The 25707-nt window shown below is 33.4% G+C and overlaps 1 protein-coding gene across 1 annotated transcript; it reads right to left on the bottom strand.

Moving 5' to 3' along the window:
• Positions 1–2112: 2112 nt before the first annotated feature.
• On the bottom strand, positions 2113–7312 carry LOC133204765 (glycerophosphocholine cholinephosphodiesterase ENPP6-like). Its single transcript, XM_061340509.1, has 7 exons — positions 7093–7312; positions 6610–6758; positions 4408–4573; positions 3995–4284; positions 2742–2909; positions 2469–2559; positions 2113–2315 (listed from the first exon to the last, which is right to left on the bottom strand). The coding sequence occupies exons 1-7, from the start codon at positions 7310–7312 to the stop codon at positions 2113–2115; spliced, it is 1287 nt and encodes a 428-aa protein (XP_061196493.1).
• Positions 7313–25707: the final 18395 nt, after the last annotated feature.

Below are 25707 nucleotides of genomic sequence, written 5' to 3'. Positions count from 1 at the left end.
AATATTTACATTTGCTGTGTTTTTCTACTATACTTACTAAGAAAATTGATTTGAATGCCATTTTCGTGTAAACTCACGCGTAGAAATATAAACGGAGAAACTCGCGCTAACGTGACGTCACAATGAGGATACAGAGACGTCAATAAAAATTATATAGGGCAGCGAGAAATTCAAACATTGAGTGTATTTTTGCTGCGTTTAAACATGTAAAATGTATAATTATATAAGGAATATTTTTCAGTTTTGTGTGAGTTATTGGTGTGTAAATCACACAGACTTGTCATGTAGGCATATTTTTCATGAAACGTGCTAGCGCTTCATGAAAAATACTTTGAATTGGAACAATCAAAAGTGAGGAATAAGTTCTGATCATCTTTTTTGAAGCTTATATCAAAATTCTCGGTCATCCGACTTTATATCTATGGAATGGACACCATGGTAACTAATTCAACTTTTCTGCGCATGCATATCTTAAAGAGGAAAAAGTAAAGCAATATTTTCATGTTGGGGCGAACTAAAATTATTTTTACTTACATTTTTCTCCATAAAAGTAGATTTTTTAGGTTCTGAAACTTGTAATTTTCTGAAACCTAATACTTTCAAGAATTGAATACAATTTGCACGTATCTTGCAAAAATTCTACTTTTGTCAAATTTCACGTTTTCCCGTTACGATGTCTTTTTAAATTACTCCAGACAATTGAGACCAATCATTGCAAATACATAGATGAAAGCGTGATTTTGTAATCAACCAGAATTTCCTCTGGCCTTTATTAATCGGTGTATAATTTACCTCTTGTGAGCAAAATTATTATTACTGGTGGTCGTATAGAAAGAGATATCTTGGTATTTTGAATGAGTTTATATTAATCTTGTCAATTGCAACGCTCTCACTATTTACATTGTATATCGTAAAGTTTTTTTATTGCACTGCTTCATTAGAGTTAAAAATGACGAACATTGATTTTCTTTCATTGAACAAGCAAATTCATGAAAACTGTTAAAGATATAAGGTTCAATTTAAGTACCATTTTGTGATAACTCACGCATATCAATTACACAGAGAAACTAAAAAAGTTTCTGTAGAGAAAGAATCAATTAAAATCCAGAGCTAGGGCAGACACAAATATAAGAAGTGTCTATTTCTGGTGTGTATAAGCAATGTGAGTATGTGATAATTCGCATAATTTCAAGTGGATTATCTTCATACAAAGCAGAAACACATTAATTTCTTATAATTAAATTCCTTTGGAGATACCTACATAAGTTTTTAATCGAACTTCAGCAAGTCATAGTGTTTTCTGCACCGAGATGATACATCCACTGATAAAAGATTAATGGTATTTAGTAACTTTATTTCGTAAGATTTTGTTTCAGTGATATCAACATATAAAACACATCTTTTCCATTCTATTTAATGACATACTTTAGAAAAAAGGTCAAATTTCAAGCTAGAAAAATAAAAGTTATACGTTATGATTATGTATTATGAGGGTTTATAAATGACAAATTATCAATTATCAAATCTATTTTCTATAATTTTCTATATATTTGTTCTATTAATTTTCGGTCTTGATTTACATCTGTAGTTAAAGGTTAATTGTTTTATTTGATGTTTAGAAAGAGCATTTTTGCACATGGTAGCAATATCTAATCCTTGACATCTCTTTCCTGTCACACGATATCAATGTCATTCACTCTTACTTGTTATCAACTTTATGGTTAGATCTTAGGATTGTGTTCTTTGAATGTGTTAATTATGTTAAGCTCTACCTAATTTCAGTCTTGTAAATTAATGTTATCCGGATTTACCCTGTCCATGCAACTGTCTTATCCTTAAGTTAATTGGCTGGACAGTACGAAAGTGGGAGGTGGTATCAAAGATTAGATGTGAGCGAGTTTAAATTGAGTCAATCTACGAAATTTCTTTGTTAAATTCAGTTTGTTCACAATGCATTTGTGAAATTAATATGTTTGGACATAATAAATTCTGAACTTTAAAACCGTTTTAATCATTAACAACAATAATACAATACACATATATTCAACTCTTAACTTTGAATTGATTTTATGCAGTTTTCTCCTACAATTACCGTGCGGAATTCACATAACATTAAAACAGTGCTAGAATTATGCAAGATACACTAAGGATCACTAGAATCGAGGATACATGGAATGGGGACCCATTAGCCAACATATATTTCACATTATTCCAAGTTCCATTATGTGCATTGGGTTTTAATCCTAGAACGTTACACATAATTTGGTAAAGTTCTATGTTTGCTAATGGTCTATGTTGATAGTTCTTCTTAAATGCTGAAAAAATATACACACAGGGTATTAGCATTATCCTTGTGATTAAGAATTCTTTTTTTGTTCAAAATTATAAATAAATCATACTTCGTTCTCAAAATTACCACATTTTCACATAAAAAGACATATTTTATTTTACTCTTGTTTTTCCCTTACCTGGTCCAGAAGCCCTGAAAGTAGCCCGCATTTCTGGAACTAAATTGTCAAATCCATGGATACCTATGTCTTTGGTTCCCGGTGGAATAACCTGTATTTCAATTAAGATGCACATGCTTTTAAACAATAATGTATGCCTCGGTGACGCAGAAACAATCAAATGATATTTTTTTTATTCACTTTTATAATTTGAAGAATTAAAACTTATTTTCATTGATAGTTTTATGAAACAGTGTCATGTGGAAACCAAGATTTATTGTAATAATTACTTACACTACATTCGCTACATTTCCAAGGAGAAACCACTGCCACGCCATTGTCAGGTTCTATAACAATGGGCGCGGTTCGTCTATGGTTCTTTATATGATAACGGTCAGGAAGGGAGTCTTTTTTGTGAACTGTAATGTTTGGCTTGTTTGCCCTCACTAAGTCGTTGTATACCTTCGAATAAGAAATACGTTGACTTAAATTTAGTTGTTTTGCTTTGTGATATCAAGAGATTAAACTATCCACATTATGAAAAAAAGAATTTATTTGGCCTTTTTTCTTTACTTACGAACTTTTCTGCTATTATTTTCTTTATCTTTTTTCCCATTACTTGCATTATGGGTGTAATATAAGTATCATTTGTTTATCAATTCAACATCATTCAATGAAGAGAGATCACAATGGCGGCAAAATGGAGAAAGTAACTAAGTGGGGGAAGGGTAGATGAGGGACAAATTTCCCCAGTTGGTGCATTCCTAGTCAATAGCATTAACTATGACCTATTGACCTACATTTACCTTTACAATTAGTTACAATAACCCATGCCTCTTAATAACCTTTCAAGATGGGACCAAAGAGGTATATCAAGTTCAAATTCATAAATAGGGTCATGTAATAACCACTAATGGAATGAAAATTCACTAATGCTATAATGTGATATAATGTAGCATGTGTTACGTTGTAACTTTGCAATAAATAATGATACAACTGTGTCATTAATTACAAATCAATTTGAGTTTTAATGATGCAACATCCACTAATGAAACAACATTTTTGTATGTCATTAATGAATGTAAAGTAATTCACTTAATATGCTAGAATTATATAATACCAAAAGTTGGTTTTATTTCATTACTTTAGTGGTGACCTGCATAATAGGGCGCAATTTAAAAAAAACGACCTGAGTTAAAAAAAAGGAGAAGGGTCTCTTGCCGATATCCATATATACAGTCTTAATAACTATGAATACTTATGGAAAGCATAAACTCCGTTTTATTATTTTTATTTATTTATTTATTTTTTTTTTTTGACAAACAACTTATTGTGAAAAAGTACAAATTACGTGATTATAACAAAACAGGCATATGGGGACTTTTCAGATGATAATGATAAATATATAAGAATATATAGTTCTTTACCTCTCGAACTATCTTGAAAATTTTGTTTAACTTTTTTTAAATATGATGAAGAATGTATGATTAACCTTATTTTATTTCGATTAAAACTTAATTTGTATCATATTGCAAAATCGTATTTACCTTTTCAATCATTCCTTCCTCTGGCCAGATTGTTAAAAAAGATGGCTCTTGAAATATGATTTTTATATTTGTAAGGTTCAAGGCATCAGTGATGTTCACTTTCTTCGTAGTATTGATCATTCCGTGGTCAGAGAAAATCATCAAATTTACTTCATTATCAAGACCAGATGACGTCAAATTTTGGCGAAAATAACTTAAAGTTTTGTCAACATCTACCAACATTTTATTTAATTCCACCGAATTTACACCGTAACGATGTCCAAACAAATCCAGAACTTCTAAGTATATCCCTGAAAAAAAAACATTTTAGGCGTTTTAATAAAATGTCCTTAATTTTGCCTTTAAATTAAAACAAAATATACATCGTGGAAAGCGAATACTTTCAAATTCATTTTATGCTTGCTGAAGGTTACCAATCAAATCAGCAGAATCATTCCTGAGAAGTTCCATAGTTTTCTGAAGTGAGTATTCAAAATCTGATAGCAGTGTGGCACGTGTATATTTTTCACAATATGTTGGTCTCACTCCCCGTATTATTGCGTCACAGCCCGGCCAATAAAACATAAAGGACCTTTTCCCCTGTAATTTTATAAATGAAATTAATAATAAGTTAACATATCAAATAAGAAGTTTTTTTTAAATATATTTACATGAACAATATAATTGAGATAAATCGTGACCTCAGCAGGGATTATATTCTTGTACAGCTAAACTTGGCAGTAGTGTTTTATTAAAGTAATACAAGGATTTTATTTAAGTCCAAAATTCGTTCATAACAACTAAAATGGTAAATTGTATTAAAAAAATATTAATAATATGCAACACACAATAGACGTATTTTTGGAACCTACATTTTTACATGTATACCTCTGAATAAAGGGGTTTACATAAGAAATGAAATGTCTATGCCCAAATTGGAAGGGTTTCAATACCAGTCCATCTCTCTGGCATTCTGAAACTTTTATCTATCTTGTTCATATTATTTTGAAAGTGAACAACATAATATTTGAACATTTCGTAAGTTGGTATTTTATGACTTAATAGTGTATCTCCACCTTGTTAAAATATTAGGGAATTATATGGGGTCATATTATTAGTAGCATTAATGAGTAGTGGAGATCTGAATTAATCCCATAATTACTTTAGATTGACACAATAGTGGCTTATAATTCGAATGTGCATTGTATGTCATCACCCTGAAATTGTTATTGGAAAGTAAATATATCATGATTGTTTCGGAATATAATTTTCCATGTATGTATTCTTTCGATTGTGCCATCGCTAGTACGTGTACAGCTCTATATTGGTCAAAATTCACATCAAGAATGGGCTATGTTGGGTGATGTTTGTTGTTTTATATGAAAGAAAATGCACATATATTCTTGGAGCATTTCAGCTTTCAAAGAAATTGAGAGACATGAGTCTCATCTTCATACAAATCTACGTCATTTTCTTAGCTGGGATTGACATTTTTAGAAGAAAATAAATGTGGAAGGTAAATTCGATAAATGCTATTTAGAAGTCGCCCATTGTTCTTAACTCTCCATTCCTAAAAAATACCCAGGGACAATAGAATGACGTTAATAGTTTATTTTAATTCTTTAGCTTAATCCAATTCTAAGGGGTAAAGACAACATTTATTTGCTTTTATTTATGTATGATTCAAATAATCATTCCTTTATTTTACTGTATAATGAAATGTGAAGATAACGAGCACTAATCAAAAGTCCGATAAACAATTCAAATGAGAAGAACAAACACATACGGACCTCTGAAAACTGGGGTGGGATCAGGTGCCATGAAGATTTAAGCATATCCTGTCGACCTGTCGTATGCCCTTGTCATGACTGCGTAAACGGACAATTCAATGTGGAAATAATAGCCTAACAATTTATATGGAAGACATCAGTCAACAAGTGACCAAACAATAGACTGTATTTGCTTATGTGGTCATTGTATCAATGAAAGAATTTGCAAAATGCTGAGACTTTATACAAAATTGTTGATATTTCTGTATCATCAACTTATCTGTTAGAAGCCTGCTTTGTTATAGAAGGTATTCTTAGGTAGAAAAAACCCTGAGGCTTGTGTATCGAATCAAACGGGAAACATAATCACCATATGCAGGTGATAATGATATATAGCGATATAACGGGAAGTTGACGATAGAAACTTTAAAGTCATCACGTTTGTCATAAAGTTTAGATGTTAGTTTGACATTAATGTCTTTCTCTAGTAAATCATCCAAATACATGTATGAAACAGATGTGTCAGTCTCGTGATGTCTTTTACTTCGAGATGAATGGGTTATATCTATTCAATGTAGGAATAAAAATTGATATCATTAATTGATAAAACATGTCAAAATATCTAAATGTTGAATTAAAAGCTACAGCAAGAAACTTGTGTTTATGTAGCATGTAGATTTTTTTTAAAAAAAGTAGATTCTACTTCTTAAGAATACAAAAACAGGTGTGCTTATAATGTGACACATTAAGTACCTATCTGAATATCAACAGATTGATAGAAGACCTAATCTACGAAGATTACACTGATATTGTCAATACTTGATTTTTTTAGATAACACTGACAATTTAAAAAAACCCACTGCATACTTGTTTTTCCGCTGTGACCCATAATGGTTCTGCATCATCCCACCAAAAAGGAAGACTTTGGTCAGGGTTGAGACCAATTAGAAAGTTTTTGTCATGAATGGTATCGTACATGAAATTTCCTACCATTCCATGGGATTCGCAATGTAGACCTGAATTTATGCCATATGAAAGGTTAATTGAATTGATGTTTAATAAGTGATCTAACTATTTTTTAATATCGAATTTAGAGAAATACGTACACGGATTTGGTTGATAGATCATTTGTTCATAATGTATGGTTTAACAAATTAACATCTGTGAAAGAAAACTGTACATAAATATGTAAAAAAAAAAACAAAACAAAACAAAACAAAAAAAAAAAACAAAAACAAAAACAAAAAAAAAAAAACAAACAAAAAAAAAAAAAACAAAAAAACAAACCTAAATCAGAATTTTATACACATTGGAGAAATTTTTTTTAAAAGAAATATTATACCACCAAACCTGTCATAATGGAGTAAAAGTTAGGATAAGATATCGATGGATAGTCAGGGATAATGTACTCCGCCTTCACACCATCCCGTGCCATTTCAGCGAACCCAGGCATATCCACGTTGTCGAAATAATCCCACCGTAAACCGTCCATTAGTATAACGACGAGTTTTGAACTGTTCCCGAAATTTAGACTGGCAAACAGCAGTAAAATTCTCAACAGAAATATCATCTTCTCTCAAAATCTGAAAATTCACTGCATATAAAAGTTTTACTACGATGAAGCAAGTACGCTTGTTTACATTAATTTTTCTCTTTTCCCCCCTTCTTTTTTCTTCTATGGTTTCACTACCATATTCTACATGTACCTACATTTAAGGAGATAAGCCCGATATATTTTTATAACGTGGAAACTAAAATATTTAGAGAATGATGTTGCTCTTTTCTTGATTGATTTTTAAGTATCATAAGGAAAACTGTCCTCACTTTTTCTTGCTTTGCTACCTGTAATTTTCTCTCCATTTAAATATTCTGTACGGTAATTCTTAATTTGTGTACCATAAAGCAATTTTTTACACAGCAGTTGACTACATAAATTGTCTACTTTGTTTCAAATGATTTGTTGAAATTAATAACATAATCTTGTCAAAGTATTATTAATAATGAAACATAAACTCACTTTTAAGATAAATTTCCTGTTCAGTATATACATGTATATAGTATTACATACACTTGATCGTGCAGGTCTACGATTATGGAAGACTGTGACCTCGAAAGTGTAAAGGATTCTGAGTTAAAGTATACTTCGATCTAATGAAATCTGCATCCGTGTGTGAAGGAGACTCACTTTTACATGTACATAAGCGACGGAAATATGTCAATTATTTAGTCTTCATGTATCAGATTGAGTGTGATATTCAGATATTTTCACCTTCGGTTCCAGCTTTTGTTTATCTTAGGACATCACAGTCTACACCATAGTAAGATTGTTAATTAAATGTGTTGATTTTACATTTGATTCGGACATACATTACATGTTTATATGTATGGATATAGAATTCCAATTATGAAACGTTTTAAAGAAATTCAAGAAATGCAAAAAATATGAATTTAAATGCTATTTCGTTTTTTCTTGAATAAATATATGGAGAAATAATAATCTTCAATCAAACTTTCAAATACATTTACAGTCAAACTAGACTAGTTGTAGGATTTATAGCTTCGTGAACTGGAGGTACCCAGTTCGATTAAAAACCATGACAAACCCAAGGACGCTAAAATTACGGAAAAATAATTCAAAATTATGCAACCATTTATCAAAATATTTCTTAATAGAAGAATATACTCATACAAAGAGTTTAAAATCATTTATTAGAAACTGCGTTTTCATTCTGACTAAAGTTACCTTGTCCTGTTTTCTAAATAATGCTTTCGTATCTACAACAGTATTATCATATCCGTGCATCCCTTTATGTTTTCCCAGTTATAAGTAATACTCCTTTTTTTAAAATTACAGAAATTCAATTTTACAATAGTTTCATTAATGGTGAATTGAAATTAGACAAAAAACCTTTCGATAATAATTCTTTAAGCCATACAATTAGTTTTATGATTTGACCATGAATTATAACTTATAGGAGAATTGATGTACTGGTATTTTAAGTATGAAATCAGAAAGCATGATTTTGATACATTTTGAGAATCAACAGTACAACGAGTAACATTATGAAATTAACGGTTATCTGTGATCAGTTTTTGGCCAGAACAATTTAATTTGATGGCACCTGAGGCATCCAAAATATACAAAATAAAAGGCATCCAAGACGCAAGAGACTGTTTTGTTTGCTATAGATTTGTGGTTTGGTTTCCTAGAATATTTTCATGAAGTTTAATGAACTGAAGAGCGTTTTTATTGCACTTACTTTGAGATTCAAACATATATTCCTTAATAGCGGGTGTATAAAGACTATAAACGTATTTTTTTTATCTATGTGATGCGACCTCAGTATTTCCTTTTTTCGTTCTGGAAAGTCGATTCGTTTATAAATTAATGTTTTATGTAAACACTTGTACTTCTGTTTTAGGGAAAAAGTGCTTTCATAAAATTTAATAAAAGCTGTAAATATTTTAATCATTTTCTTTTTTAGATAAATTGAAAATGAGGAGGCATAGTTTGGAACAATAAATTATCTATCCACGAAAAACAAAGTCTGAAACTTGAGAAAGAAACAACGTGGAAAGCCCACAGAGTTATTCGCGATTTTTTTTCAATCCACTGTTCTCTAAAGCATTGATATCATATTATGTATACCTTCTGTCAAAAACAAACACGATGTCTGCATCTTTAAGCAAAGAAAATACTTTCGTATCCCGATTTCTTATCGTACGTCAAATGTACGATAGGTTTCTGGTATAAAAATTCTTACATGTAACAAATGTTGAAAACGATGATTAAAATCTTTATATCTTTATATTTACATTTCCAATGTCTTTGTCCGAGATAAAATTTCAAATAATAAAAATACTTTATTTCTACATAAATCTACTGGTTCATCGATAGGCGTGGCGAAAAAAAAACACGTGCGGGGCGGGACAAATAGAGACAGAAGCGTAGCTTGTAGCACGTGAATTTGCAGAATCAAGAGCATGTAAATATAAGGAATAACTGTCAGATTTATTGGTTTTATGGCCATGATCAATCGATTGGCTTGCACGCCTATCGATGAACCAGTAGATTTATGTAGAAATAAAGTATAAAGATGACCTCCCTTAGAACCTGGCGGGATAGCGCTTCCACAAGTGACTGAGGTGGGAATGGGCCTCTTGGTGCCCCAAACAAGAGTGAATGTCACACCAAATAAACGAATTCAAGCTCTAACTCGAGCTCTTACTCTTTACCTGCCTCATCTGGTATACAACAACTAGATGGGGATAATACCCTAGGGGTAGGCCCCAAACATTGCATTTGGTACCCGCTAGGATCAAGCTGGTCCCTCAGGTACCGCTGAGGTAACCCCCAAATCCTTCCCAGTTCTGAGAATAGATTACCCAGAATTCTGAGCAAGCCTCAAGAGAATTCCTCATTGCATTCAATATTCCTGGAATATATCTTTTACCCGTCAAAAAATAATGGGGATATGTTTATCTTGTGAACAACACTTTCCATACCACCCGTTTCTAAAAGAACACCCAAATTAAAGGAACTGTAGGTACAATGTACCTCTGTTAAGCCAAACTTGTTTGCAGGAACCTAATCCAAAACTCATGTCTGACATAGCAAAATTTTCAAACTTAACAGGACATGATTTAAGCAAGGTAACCCCTCTGCTCTATTTTCCCCACCGCAAGTTCGACTTAAAGATGATAATAGTTTCAAGTTGTTCCATTCAACCTAATCCAAAACTCATGTCTGACATAGCAAAATTTTCAAACTTAACAGGACATGATTTAAGCAAGGTAACCCTTCTGCTCTATTTTCCCCACCGCAAGTTCGACTTAAAGATGATAATAGTTTCAAGTTGTTCCATTCACATTTATATCTTGTCTAATCAGGATTTATTCCTATAAAAAAACATTGCTTCCATAAAGAAGATCAATCAATTAATGTAATAAGTGTCATTTTCTTCTGTTCACTTTTTGTAATTGATATCTGATTAACAAGTATCGTATACTCTTGCAACTTTTTATTCGAAAACGTCCTTGTTTGCTCTGCTCCAAATTTGTATTGTTTCAATGGACATTTGGGCTTGATTACTGTTCAAAATCTCATATCTCATTTATTTATTTCCAAGAATATAATTATAAATATTCTGTAATGCATGTTCATTTTTTTTTTTTATTAATTTACATATATTTTTCATAAGATCAATTGCAAACTGAATTGTCGACGGATTTTTCCGTTATTCCTGATCATGACAAGGAACACACAGCGGGTGTGACCGGTCGGCAGGGGATGCTCACTCCTCCATGGCACCTGATCCCACCTCTGATGTTTTGGAGGTCCGTGTTTGCTCTGCAACTATTTTATAATGTTTAATGGACTTTTGAGCTTGAATACTGTTCGTTATCTCCATATCTTTCATAGCAAATAAATTCAAAAAATGTGAAATTGAGTAAAATAAATGAAGAATGCTAACAAACATAATCATACAAACATTTATATGAGTATATGTTTTTTTCGAAAATACAAATTATGAAATTCTAATCCATATATAAATCTATCCTAGTATCAAAAATTAAAAAAAATTGATGAGAAATTGTACAATAAGCCCTAATTATATAAACAATATTAAACACTTTATGTCATACATGTATATTTGAAAAATGAACAAATGTAAAATAAACACATGAAATCAAAGATTACACAGCTGTCCTCAACTAATGTAATCTTTAATTTAGCTCTACACTAAACAATGTTCAAACAGTGCGCATCTCTAGATGTAATATTTAGCCGTCTTTACTGGTCTTGGTAGGAATTTTATTTACTTGAGAAAAAATGCTTCAAACGCTTTCTCAGTTAAAAAAACCCAGGAATACTAATGTAAGATTCAGCGTCCGAACCCTGTCTGGCAGTCTGGCAGTGTTAACACCTTAAATCATTTTTCATGCAACTTTGGTCAGCATGGAACTTACAGTTACCTGGGAATAAACCTCTTCAAAAACTCTTTTTGTCGAGATGAAGCTTATAGTTTCTTAAGAATTCACCCCCTCCAAATGTTTAATCATATGCAAAATTTAGCTCAGATTCAGAATCCGAAGGAAGTCTAACAGCTTACATCCCTGGATGCATCATCAATGCAAGCTTAGTCACCAAAAGATTTTAAGTAAATTGGAAATGGTTCTAACTACCCTGAAAATTCAATTTGGTCACTCTTCAAGAAAATGTTGGAAAATTTCTGAATTTTCTGAATTTTGTTAAACTTTTCATTATATCTTAGGCAAATTTTCTTTCAGAAAACACCGAATTTTCTTTCAGAAAACACTGTCTTTCTACGAAATTTACATAATTCATGAATCTGTGTCAGATTAATCTTGTGTATGAAAATCTTAAAAAGACAATCTTTTCCTCTGTGTTTCCATAGGAAAAGTATTTCAAATGTCACTAAATTGCATCAAAATTGAGGAAATTTGGGAAACTTTTCTAATTTGTCCCCCCTTGTGCCCTCCATTAGCAATGTGATTCAAAATCAAAGCTTATTTTAAAACAATGAAATATATGGAGATAACGAAAAGAATTCAAGCTCAAAAGTCTATTAAACAATTCAAATTGGAGCAGAGCAAACACGGACCTCCAAAACGTCAGAGGTGGGATCAGGTGCCATGGAGGAGTGAGCATCCCCTGCCGACCGGTCACACCCACCGTGTGCTCCTTGTCATGATCGGGAAATAACGGAAAAATCCGTCGACAATTCAGTGTGTAAATAATGGACTAACAATTAGTATGAAAAACGTCAGTCAGCATTTGACTCAAAGGTAAATTGTATTTGCTGACAAGGTCATTGTATCGACCATAAATCCTACGAAATGATGACTTTGAACGAGACTGCTTATATTCTTGTTTCATCAACTTGTTTGACAATATTTTACCTCGTTTTAGAAATTGTACATACGTAGAGCATGCTCTTGCGTATCGAAACAACTGAGAGATATGAACCCTGTATGCAGGTGATGAAGGTATATTACTGCATAAGTAAGGGAAGTAGACGATTGAAAAGTTAAAGTCATCACGTTTATCATAAAGCTTGGTTGTTAGATTACCATTAACGTCTTTTTCAAGTAAAATATCCAAATATGAAACAGATGTGTCAGACTCTGTAGCAGGGTTTTCCACACTTGAAAATTTAACCATGGAGGAAGCTGTGCGAAAGAGAAATGTGATCAAAAGCACGAACGCGTGTTAGACTCTCTAAGCTTTATAATCTATGATTGATTTCACAGAACTTAACCACTGCAAAACAAGAAGATGAAATAAAGAAATTTAAAAAAAAAACAGAAATAAAAGAAAAGAAATAAAAATAAAACCATAAAATTAAAAGGATTATGTATCCTTGTTTTTAAACATACCAAATGTACCAAAATTGGACCAAAACTGTAGGATCGTTTTAAAAGAATTTCATATATATATTTTTTAATTTTAATACATGTATATAGTAAACATTAATACAATGTTCGTCGATTTATTTTTATTTAAATAGGACCAAAACTGATAAAGGAGTAGTAGGCCCTATTTTGAAAAAAAAAAAATTACAGACACAAACGAACAAACACCGACATCTTAACATTGTCTGAGCTTTTAACTGCATGGTCTTTGAAAACTTACTGATGGTATAGGTATCAAAACTTAATATAACCAGGCAGGCGCATAAATTTTAAATAACTGTAACATTTTTTTTCTCTGTTCTGCTCTTTCTAAAAGTTTTCCAACACTGCGTTTATCCCGATTTTTTTTTCACAGTTTACTTATCCATGTGCCACACTGCTAAAAAAAAAAGCGCCAAGCGACGTTTCATAAAAACGAGAGATAACTCTAAAACTTGGACGTGCTGATTGGCGTTTGTGTCCATTTAATAAGAAAAATAATAAAATTAATATTTAAAAACGGAGCAAGAGGAATTAATTAAATACAAGGGATAGGAAATTTCTTTTTGGCCACAGAAACTTGATTCGAATGCTTGTCGATTATTAGACATCGTTACGTCCCTGCGCGCTGTGTTATTGTTTGTAAATTTGTTATTATATGTATATAGTGAACACGTTGTGCATAGTTCCCCGCAATTACATGCGTACAGAAAAAATTTGTTCTCAAGATATTGATCATCAACTGATTGACTCTCAATTGTCAAGCATCATGGTATTCGCTGATCAATGGCCGTGTTTGTTGAGCACGTACAGTCCGCTTTCTCTCAAGGTGCATGCCAGCCGTAGTATAAACACAATTAACTACTCAGGTCATTAAAATTAAGTGACAGTACTGAAATGCAATAGAATTTAATCATGGCGGCCGCTGATTTTAACCATGGCGGAGCTCGTTTAACCATGGCGGGCCGCCATGGTAAAACCCCTTGTGGAGAACCCTGTGTAGTATGTTTTATCTCAAGCTCACCGGCATAAGAAGTATCGACATAAGAATGGAAATAACCATTGTTAATTGACAATACGTCGTCGATATATCTAAATGAGTTGAAGGCCACAGCAAGTGTTTTCTTCTTTTCACGTATAAGATTTTGGACAAATTCTGCTTCATGTGAATACAAAAAAGGTCTGCTAATAACGGGGCGCAATTGGTACCCATGGGAATTCCAATAGATTGTTGGAAGACTTGCTCTCCAAAAACCACATAGATATTGTCAATCAGACAGGTAGTAGCCTCGCTAAGGAATTCCCGAGGAGGCAATAACATTGATATCCCAGCTGACTCGCTAAGGGGTACCTTAGGAGTCGATTAATACATATTGTTACGCCTTGCTGTGGAATACCCTAGAAGGCGAGGTGCCATAACGCCCGTTACCAATTTAGGTGTGTGGCACCCGATGATTGTTAAATGCTTATCTGACATTTGTCATTGAAACAATTATTAAAGCTGCGGCCTTTATCATCCAAAAACATGTTTTGTTATTTTGTCGGAAAAATATTCTATTAAGATCGTTTAATGCAATCGCAAATTAAACGCATTTAATTGATTTCCGAAAAACAATGGGATAGGTCTTTTGACACTTTCTCCCGACTGCCGCGAGTATAAAAGAGGGGCGCACGTGGCGAATTCCCCCTCTTACTCAACCAACTACTCCAGCGTTCTGCACTTGTAATAATTGTTTCTTACCCACCACTCCCATTAAAAAGCAATAAATCTTAGCCGTTGATATATTGTATGTTTAAACATATAGATCTGAGCTGCTGCTGTTGCTGCTGTTTATTTGAATTTTTCTGGTCACCTGTATCTATGGACCTTTGTTATGTTTATGTGCACAAGATTGTGATCTACCTGCAATGGGGCTGAAGACTGACGTTACGTTGCTGTCGAGGCTTTTACGGATATGTCAGACAAGCAGAGACATTAGTCATCATTATATTATTATTTATGTTTGGTTATCTATTTTACATGCTTTGTAGAGCATGTGGTGGCTCGCTAAGGCTACCCTAGGAGCCAACACAAGCTTGCTATGGAGTGCACTAGGAGCTTGTGTGAGGGATCTGTTTGGTATAACAGTAACCTCGTACCCCGTTCGGTATAACGGGTGGATTATTTGTTTTACTCGGTATAGTGGGCTTACCTGTTCGGTATAACATATATAATATGACATATTCTTCATATGTTCTTCCAAAATACTGTTTACCAAAAACAACTGCAACAAAGAAGTTTTCAACACGATTCCGGGTAACTGTATATTAGCATTTTTCACCAAGAAAGGAGGAAAGACTTGTGAGCATTATTTATAAAGTTTTCTTTTTGTGTACCAGTAGAAATTTGCAAAATAAACTGTATAACATCTTAAATGAAATACATGTATATTAGAACCTAGACATATGTAGGGATTGACCTAAACAAAAGGCTTCTTTTATGTTTGTCTCAATTATTCAAGATCCTTCTACTCCTTAATGTCAATGAACAAACCAGAAATATTGATGACATTACCGTCAATTCCTACATGTAGTGCATCTATTTGTTATATGGAAACATTTATTATACAGTGAGTGAGTGGTGGTGGTGGTGGTGGGGGGGGGGGGGTCGTGGTTATTTCAATTAATCATATAGATTGTACATTATATCAATAAAATATTTTTTTCTAGGAAATATTTATCGAAACATTGTACATTGCAATATTGACATACCTTCCAGTGTCATTTCTGAATCGCACGTTTTGTTCATTACACATCTTACGGTTTCTTTTGTTTTCTCTTTAATAATATCCCTTATTTCTTGCATTCTGGAACATTTAAGTGACAAAAGTTTGCTTGATTGAGTTATGTAAAGTAAAACATAATTAAATAATAGAATTTAGAATACAAGTACTTACGACCACATTTTGGAAGAATTTTGCTTCCATTCCATTTAAATAAGGTTTCCGAAACACACACGTATATTTGATTGCAATCCCGTCTGGAATAAATAACCCTCCTCACATGAAAGAAAACACGTTTTCTGTAGATTACTATATTCTCAAAGCAATCCACAACTGAGTTATTTCCAGCTTTAAAGGGAGGACATTCTATAACGATATATATTTAGTACTCTATTTGCATGCTATGCAAGTACATTAAGCTCTATTTCTAAATTCATTATGATCATGCCGGGACATTTATCTGTATTGCAATCCTGAAGTTCTTCAGCCTCCGAACTATCACACGGTTTTCCATCCTAAGATGGCAAATTAAAGGATTATTACATGAACTCTTTCGTTTTCTTGTCCCAGACTCGCATGATTTTGAGCAAGTTGACCAGAAACCCCAGTTGTTCCAACCACCGTCAACTGAAATGATGAGGTTTGTATTTGTTTTTGCAAAGAAATTGACATTTTACATTAAATGTATTTGAACTTAAGTATAAATCATTAGAGTCATTGAGGCTCAATATTTTTGTGTTTGTTTACTGCTTAAGGACAGATGATACAAACAAATTTTTACCAAAAATCTTGAAAATAACTTAAGTCATGTTTATAAAAGTAAATTGAACAAGCATTCTGAGAGTATTGCATTAGCAATACCAGTCCCCTACCGGCAAATGTAATCTTGTTCCCGTTAAAAATTGAAAATGCCATAATTGCGTCAAAAATCAATGAAGCGGAACGAAATGTAAACTTAAACTAAAACCCATCAAGATAAAGCCACATACCAAAATTTAGCTCAATATCTGCAAGCGTTTAGAAAAAAATTGCGGAAAACCCTGAAAAATTGGAAAGGTCGTAATTCCGTGAAAAATCATTGAAGCGGAACGAAATGCAAACTTGATCTGTAACTTATCAAGATACACTCACATATTAAAAATCAGCTCAATATCTACAAGCGTTTAGAAAAAAAGTGCGGAAAACCAAGTGGGACAGACTGACAGACAGACAGGGGGACAGACAGAGAGACAGACAGAGAGACAGACGGACGGACAGACTCAGAGGAAACCTATAGTCCCCTCCGGTTTCACCGGTAGGGGACTAATAAGTTTTACCGCATAGATTTTCATTTTTCTTCTAAAATTTCACAATAATTGGATATACAGTGACAAAAGTTTGTATGGATTAATAAGGATGGTTGCAGAAAGGTGGGATTTTGAACATAGATTTAGAAATCTATTATTCTAATCATTTACAACCAAAATAGGTCAAAAAATATATACGTGTACCAATCCAGGCATCCATTTTTTGTTTGTTTGTATCATCTGTCCTTAAACAACGTCATTCCCAATAAATCTTTATTCAGGGCAATCAATCCACAAAATAATTCAATTTCACATGAACACTTCCAAGATTCACCATTTAAAAATATGTTAGAACGCCTTAAATGTATTTGATTTTGCGCTTCATACAAGTTCAAAGTGTTTTATGAATATATTAACTTACTTATTGCGTTTTCATATCTTATTCCTGTATAATGCATGTTACATAAACAATTGAATGATGTGTTCGAATTTTCACAAGTTCCATTGTTAAAACATGGACAGGAGAAAAGTTTGGTGGAGTTTAGCACATATTTCCTTTAAACCCAGAAAGGCAGTTGCGAAAGTAACCTTCAACTTCATTTGAGCAGGGATGACCATTATGAGGATTTGGATCACATTCATCCTTATCTGTAATTAAAACATGACGTCATAATGAATTCAATTTATAATCCACAACTGTTATTTTACTCTCATACAATAAAATGATAACGCTTACCAAAACATGAACTTGGGATAATTTTGAACGGAAGGATTGTTAGTTATTTATGCGTTCTGACAAGTTTCTCATATTGAAAATCACCAAACGTAGCAACCTGTTACACCTTTGAATTGAAGATTTTTCGTCATCTTGAATTAGTCTATCTGGAAAACTGCAGAACGGAAAGGATTACATCTAGAAGTAAAATGCTTATCAATTAATGAACTTTTTTCTATTCAAAATGTGTAAGTCAAAACATGAAAACCATTAACAGAACCATATGTTTCAATTGCAATACCGGTATTTTGAATATTACATGTAACAGAATATAAATGTTTCTTTCAATACTTTAAATATAAACAGAATATAAAGAATTGTAATATACTAGTATGTATTTTTGTTCTAAGTATTATTCACTAATACATTTACAACTTTTCCTCTACCATTTCCTGATGTTAGTTCTACCTCCACGTTAGTTTGATTTGATATATAAAAATGTGACGTCAAATTGATCATCTTATCCATCTGTAGACGACGCCTGTTGTAAAGTCGTATATTGACGTGTCTTCTGAAAGCATCACAGTCACGTGGTTCCACTGGTTAGACATATTAATCAAATGAGTGGAAACATTATTCCTAAAAGAAATACATATAGATTTAGCATAAAGAAGAAATAAAATTAAAAAAAATGGTTCCGGGGGGACTAATAATATCTTTATAATATTTTTATTGATTTATCTTTTTTATATTCCTTTGTATAACTATAATCCCCTGTTGTGGCCCTTTTATACTCCTGGGGGTTATGATTTGATCAAATTTGAATCTACATTACCTGCAGAGGATGCTTTTATTTTATTATTACAAATCACGGTTTTGCTGTTCTTGAGAATAAGAAAAAGATTTTCCTACATTTATGTTTTCCTATGCAAAACTTTAATCGTCCATTGTTGCCCCACCCTACCCCCTGGGGTCATGATTTGAACAAACTTGAATCTACACTACCTGAGAATGCTTCCATATAAATATGATCAATCATGGCTTTAATTTGCTGTTCTTGAAAAGAAGATTTTTAAAGATTTTCTCTATGTATTCCTATGTAAAACTTTGATCGCCCACAACGTCTACTGTGGCCCCACCCTACCCCCAGGGGTCATGATTTGAACAAACTTGAATCTACACTACGTGAGGATGCTTCCACATAAATATGACCAATCATGGTTTTGCTGTTCTTGAGAAGAAGATTTTTAAGATGTTCCCTATGTATTCCTATGTAAAACTTTGATCGCCCACTATGGCCCCACCCTACCCCCGGGAGTCATGATTTGAACAAACTTGAATCTACACTACCTGAGGATGCTTCCACATAAATTTCATATTTTCTAGCACACTGGTTCTTGAGAAGAAGATTTTTAAAAGATGCCAAAAATTTTTCACGATTTCGCAATTATCTCCCCTTGGAAGAAGGCCCTTCATTTGAACAAACTTGAGTCCCCTTTACCCAAGGATACTTTATGGCAAGTTTGGTTGAAATTGGCCCAGTGGTTCTTGAGAAGAAGATGAAAATGTGTAAAGTTTACAACAACGACGATAGACAACGGACAAATTTTGATCAGAAAAGCTCACTTAAGCCTTCGGCTGAGGTGAGCTAAAAAATACCCCTTATTCTTCATATTTTTTAATCAGATTTCTTTTTCTAGCAGTTTATAAAGAAAGAAGTGAAATCTGTAGTTTAGTCTATTTTTAGTTTTAGAAAGAATTAAAGACAAGGCCGGTAAAAGTTATAAAGTTTTTACAAAAAAACAAAAACAAACAAGAGGCCCATGGGCCACATCGCTCACCTGAGCACATTGGCTAGGCAAAAGCACAATCAGGATTGAAAAGACCGGGGGGGGGGGGCTTGAATTTTAAACTATCGGATGATGCTTCCATGTCAATATAACAAATGGCTTTGTACTTGAGAAGATTTAAAAAAAAAAATTCCCATATATTCCTTTGTAAAAATTTGATCCCCCATTGTGGCTCCTCCCTATCCCAGGGGTCATCATTTGAACAAACTTGAATCTACACTGCCTGAGGATGCTTTCATATCAATATGACTAAACATAGCTTTTCTGTTCTTGAGAAGAAATATTTTTTCTATATGTTCTTATGTAAAACTTTCCATCCCCCATTGGGCCCCACCCTACCCCTGGGGGTCATCATTTGAACAAAATTGAATCTACACTACCTGAGGATGCTTCCATATCAATATGACTAAACATAGCTTTTCTGTTCGTCAGAAGAAGATATTTTCCTTTATATTTCTATGTAAAACTTTGATCCTCCATTGTGGCTCCGCCCTACCCCCGGGGGTCATGGTTTGAACAAACTTGAATCTACACTACCTGAGGATGCTTCCATATAAATATGACTCATCATGGCTTTGCTGTTCTTGAGAAGAAGATTTTTAAAGATTTTTCCTATATATTTCTATGTAAAACTTTGATCCTCCATTGCGGCCCCGCCCTACCCCCGGGGGTCATGATTTGAACAAACTTGAATCTACACTACCTGAGGATGCTTCCATATAAATATAACTCATCATGGCTTTGCTGTTCTTGAGAAGAAGATTTTTAAAGATTTTTCCTATATATTTCTATGTAAAACTTTGATCCTCCATTGCGGCCCCGCCCTACCCCCGGGGGTCATGGTTTGAACAAACTTGAATCTACACTACCTGAGGATGCTTCCATATCAATATGACTCATCATGGCTTTGCTGTTCTTGAGAAGAAGATTTTTATTGATTTTTCCTATATATTTCTATGTAAAACTTTGATCCTCCATTGCGGCCCCGCCCTACCCCCGCGGGCCATGGTTTGAACAAATTTGAATCTACACTACCTGAGGATGCTTCCATATAAATATGACTCATCATGGCTTTGCTGTTCTTGAGAAGAAGATTTTTAAAGATTTTTCCTATATATTTCTATGTAAAACTTTGATCCTCCATTGTGGCCCCGCCCTACCCCCGGGGGTCATGATTTGAACAAACTTGAATCTACACTACCTGAGGATGCTTCCATATAAATATGACTCATCATGGCTTTGCTGTTCTTGAGAAGAAGATTTTTTAAAATTTTTCCTATATATTTCTATGTAAAACTTTGATCCTCCATTGCGGCCCCGCCCTACCCCCGGGGGTCATGGTTTGAACAAACTTGAATCTACACTACCTGAGGATGCTTCCATATAAATATGACTCATCATGGCTTTGCTATTCTTGAGAAGAAGATTTTTAAAGATTTTTCCTATATATTTCTATGTAAAACTTTGATCCTCCATTGCGGCCCTGCCCTACCCCCAGGGGTCATGATATGAACAAACTTGAATGTACACTACCTAAGGATGCTTCCACATGAGTTTCATTTTTCCTGGCCTTATGGTTCTTGAGAAGAAGATTTTTAAATGATGCCATTATTTTTTCAGTAATTCCTAATTATCTCCCCTTGAAAGAGGGCGTGGCCCTTCATTTGAACAAACTTGAATCCCCTTTACCCAAGGATACTTTGTGGCAAGTTTGGTTGAAATTGGCCCAGTGGTTCTTGAGAAGAAGTCGAAAATGTGAAAAGTTTACAGACAGACGGACAGACAGACGGACAGACAGACGGACGCCGGACAAAATGTGATCAGAAAAGCTCACTTGAGCTTTCAGCTCAGGTGAGCTAAAAACAAAAATCACAAACAAACAAACAATTAAAAAAAACCCACGAATTCCACATCTTCCTTCCTTAAGATATGAAAACCCTGTATAGAAACCAGCAAATGTAATAACTTGATAAATATTTATATATAATGATATATTGCGATTCCCCCCCCCCCCCCTTGAAATGTCGTGATACATCGTATTATTTTTTAAAAAAAAATGTTTTGGTAGGTACCATCTCGGGGCAATCAAAGTACAAGTTACCTTTTTTCTGTTTGATGACAACGTTACAAACCAGAAAGTTACAAAGCCTATACTATCGTGATTCTATGGGTTTCCCCCCAAAGATGGCAGGCAAGGGAAAAAACTTTTGAAAAGTGTGGATTCAGTTATTCTTGTGTTCGTAAGAAAGACATTCCTTTGATCGATTGACAATACACCCGCCCCCTTCTCAAACAAATTTAACATGAATGTAAATATCCTTACCTTCAACTGGACAGTTGACGAATATTGTGAAAAAGGAATGCAATCGATAAAGTTTTATGGCCATTTTACCGGCGTCCATACATGTGACCGTTCTGAAGCTCCATCTTATCACATGACTTCAAATGGGTAAGATAAAACAGCGTACAATTAAAGGTGTTAGGAGACGCATAAATATGAGTATTTTATTTAAAAATATCCCCAGGAGCTACCAAGGTTGCATTTTTTTTAATGGTAACACTGTTCGCAGTAATGTTAAGGCTCTCCGAAGGCTTAAAAATACTAAAAACAGGCCCGTAAAGCGCGGGGGACGCTTGTCAGATTGTATTGGGACGTTCACAATACTTCACGTGACGGTCACTTATAATATTTTTGGAATGTTGCACAAAAATCGCATCAGCACAAGTAATAAACAACATTATTGTGAACATTTTGTTCTATGAATCAATTAATGGTATCGTATTGTATATATTTGGAAGAGTTGGGGACAAGTCTGAATTATATTTATAAAGTAAATATTTCATGAGAACTTCCTCTTACCCACACATGAGGGTATTTTCCATTCTTTATATATATAGCAATTTATAAAAAATAGACAGAAATCAAATTATCACGAAGAGATTCAGAACATACCACTTTTGTTGATTCACACAGAATATCTTCAGTTTATACTTATATTTACTAATCATAATTCAAACACGATGTAAATTCTAACTCTGTCTGCGGGCATGTAACGGGGAACATCTCGCATTCTACTCTTTTGTTATAGTTTGAATAAGCTGTATATCAGATAAGAGACAGAAATCATGATGTCAATGCAAATATTCACCATTATACCGAAGCTTATAAACAATCCAGACAGCTGATTTCAACATTTCTACATGTCATAAGACAGAAATGTAAAATCTATGACACTCTCCCCGTCATCTCAGCTCAACCTCATGCAGTAAAATGACGTCATATGCTATTATGGCGTCATATTTACGTAATTCAAAGAAATTACTACTGCTGATGCACTGTGTTATTTTACGGACAGCCTTCTCTCGTTACGTTACGCAATGGAGGGTACCTGGCGGTACATCTGCATTTCTAATTCTGCATGAAAAGGACGTTTGGCATTAAAACTCTCACACATATAGCAATTCATTTGGGTATTAATAAGTGATAATTACTTCTTTCACGGTATATCTATACCATTAGTCTTTCAATTGATAATGAATTAAGGAATGAATTTAATAGCTACCCATTTTATAATGTATATAGTGGGTTAGGGCAGTTTACGCTTTATAAAACCGCGAAGCGGTTTATAAAAAAGCATAAACTGTTCCATCCCACTTTATACCGTATAAATACTTAGTATCGCGATTACCTCACAGTTATCTAACCTAATACCGCTCTTTTGCGGCGAAGTCGAGGAAACTCTAAATCTTGCGAGATTTCCGGGGCATGAATTACTTACGCTAGTGACAATCAAATGATTCGAACAATTAGTATGCAGAAAGTACAATGTATTGCAAAGGGTTGAACTTCAAATAGAAGATTATCTAATTGGAATGTTTAGAGTTTTTTTTTCAGCTTCCAAAAGTACGATTATCAGAAAGAAAGAACTGAATTTAATTAGAAGAGTCGGCTTAGTGAACGTGGTGAAAAAGTATCAATAAAAATGTTACACATGAGGACTAGGTTCTCTTAAAATTTATAAGCGTTGTTAAGCGAATGTTCCGCAAGATATTTCGCCAGGACTTCTTTCATATCAGCCCTTTAAAAATCCACAATGCTCGATCTCACGTTGTATGCAAAAGCACATTGCCCCCAGGCAACAGACGTTTCCTACCTTCACCGCGAAAGAGTTCCATTAAGTTAAGTAATCGCGATATCAAGTATCGGGTAGCTATAAAATTCATTCCTTATAATTAGTGTTGTCAACGAGTACCCGGTTAACCGGTTAACCGTCGAACGATGCGAGTATCGGTTAGTAAAACTGCTTCTCGGTTACTCGGATATATAAAATTTTACATTTTAGCATGCTTAATTTAGAGGAAAAGGATGTAATTCCCCCCCCCCCCCCCCCAATTTCCTTATCTTATTTACCGTTATTTAACGACAGACTAGTCCTAGCATTTACAAATATGATTAATCTGTCTTGATAAGTATTTCACAATTTATCTTATTGGCGGCTTTCATTGTTAAGGGGTATACAAGTTTTGAAGACTTGAGTTAATTATAATAACTTGACACAAATCTGCACTAGTCCGTAGTACAAGATTAAAGAGGACGCCGCCATGTGCATCAAAATAATTTTTAAAAAAATGACTTAATTAAAATTAGTAAGGTGTGAAATATTTGAAACGGAATTAACATGCACGGATAGGACAACGAATATGCTAAACCACTTAAGATTGACAATTAATTCTGAAACAAGCGATATATTATAAAGGACGTCCCGCAAAACAGAAAAAAACTTTTTTTAATTATTCAGAAGATATTTTATACTGTGAGTTTGTTATTAAGACTAAAGTTCATAAGCACTGCATTTGTGTTTTACATAATTATACCGATACATACATGTACAAATGATGATTTATATAGAAACGGTAACAACGTTACATATTTATTATACAAAATGTATTTTATTTATACGCGAGAAAGGATGTTTTGAGGTCTAAAGAAAAATCATCCGAGTAACCGGTTACTCGATCGGAAAAGTAAGCGAGTAACCGGTTAATAAAAATCGTCCGATTTGACAACACTACTTATAATTAATTTTCATTCATTTATTTTAAGAAAAAAGATGATTGCCCTTAAAAAATGACTTCAGATTGTACAAAATTCAAATGTAACGTCAGGCAGATCGATACGTTTTTGACGCAAGTCATTGTGACGTATGCAACCCTATTTATACGATATAAAGTAAAGTTTTTATCCAATCAAATACCGCGTTATAAGTAGAATTAAATCATATAATTATATATCTAAACAAATAAAATATATGGAGAAAATAAACATAAAAATATATAACAGTACACAGTCTATGTTCTAAATCCAATCATAGACTAAAAGGTAGGCTATAGGACCTAAATTAAATCTAATCAATTTGAACAAAATTAACGTAAATTAAACTTGAATGTGACGTTGATGTGTTTGATGCACACATAATTTCTAGTTGACTTTGTAGGTAAGGAAGGATATTGCAAAAATAAAGGAAGAAAAAAAACTCTATTAATTAGTAAACTAAAAAATAAATAAAGGTATGCATATAATACAATACGAAACATACGTACATGCATACATGTATATTCATAGCTCAGAAAATATAAAAAAAAAATTCCAACAAGAATTTTTAAGTAATTCATTAAAAAAAATTACAGCAATCCACGCGCTATTGGTCCCGTGAAGCGGAAAGAGGCTTTTCGTATTGCGTCTAATGTTACAGTTCTGAACGCTAACCCCAATAGTATATTGTATAATGGTAATTCCACAAACAGCATTGAAAACTGTAACCCAAATAACATTTTTATCAGTTCAGAGCTGTAACTCTGTTCGTATGAGATGCCCAAGGGTCAATAATTTGGAAAGAAAACTGAGTTCACATAACGGCTCAACAATCTTTTAACCT

Source organism: Saccostrea echinata, unplaced genomic scaffold (assembly GCF_033153115.1).
Source record: "Saccostrea echinata isolate AGI-Se365-2 ecotype Australia unplaced genomic scaffold, CSIRO_AGI_Sech_v1 ptg000054l, whole genome shotgun sequence".
Classification (NCBI taxonomy): Eukaryota; Metazoa; Mollusca; class Bivalvia; order Ostreida; family Ostreidae; genus Saccostrea; species Saccostrea echinata.
The sequence above is the reverse complement of the archived record's forward strand: the minus strand, read 5'-3'. Positions and strand labels throughout refer to the sequence as shown.

Excerpts from the sequence above, each read along its gene's own strand:
- LOC133204765 (XM_061340509.1), bottom strand. The coding sequence starts at position 7,312 with ATGATATTTCTGTTGAGAATTTTACTGCTGTTTGCCAGTCTAAATTTC. Across the intron at positions 2,910-3,994 it reads AGGAAGGAATGATTGAAAAG|GTATACAACGACTTAGTGAG; the intron begins GTAAATACGATT and ends TCTTATTCGAAG. Across the intron at positions 2,560-2,741 it reads GGAAATGTAGCGAATGTAGT|GTTATTCCACCGGGAACCAA; the intron begins GTAAGTAATTAT and ends ATTGAAATACAG.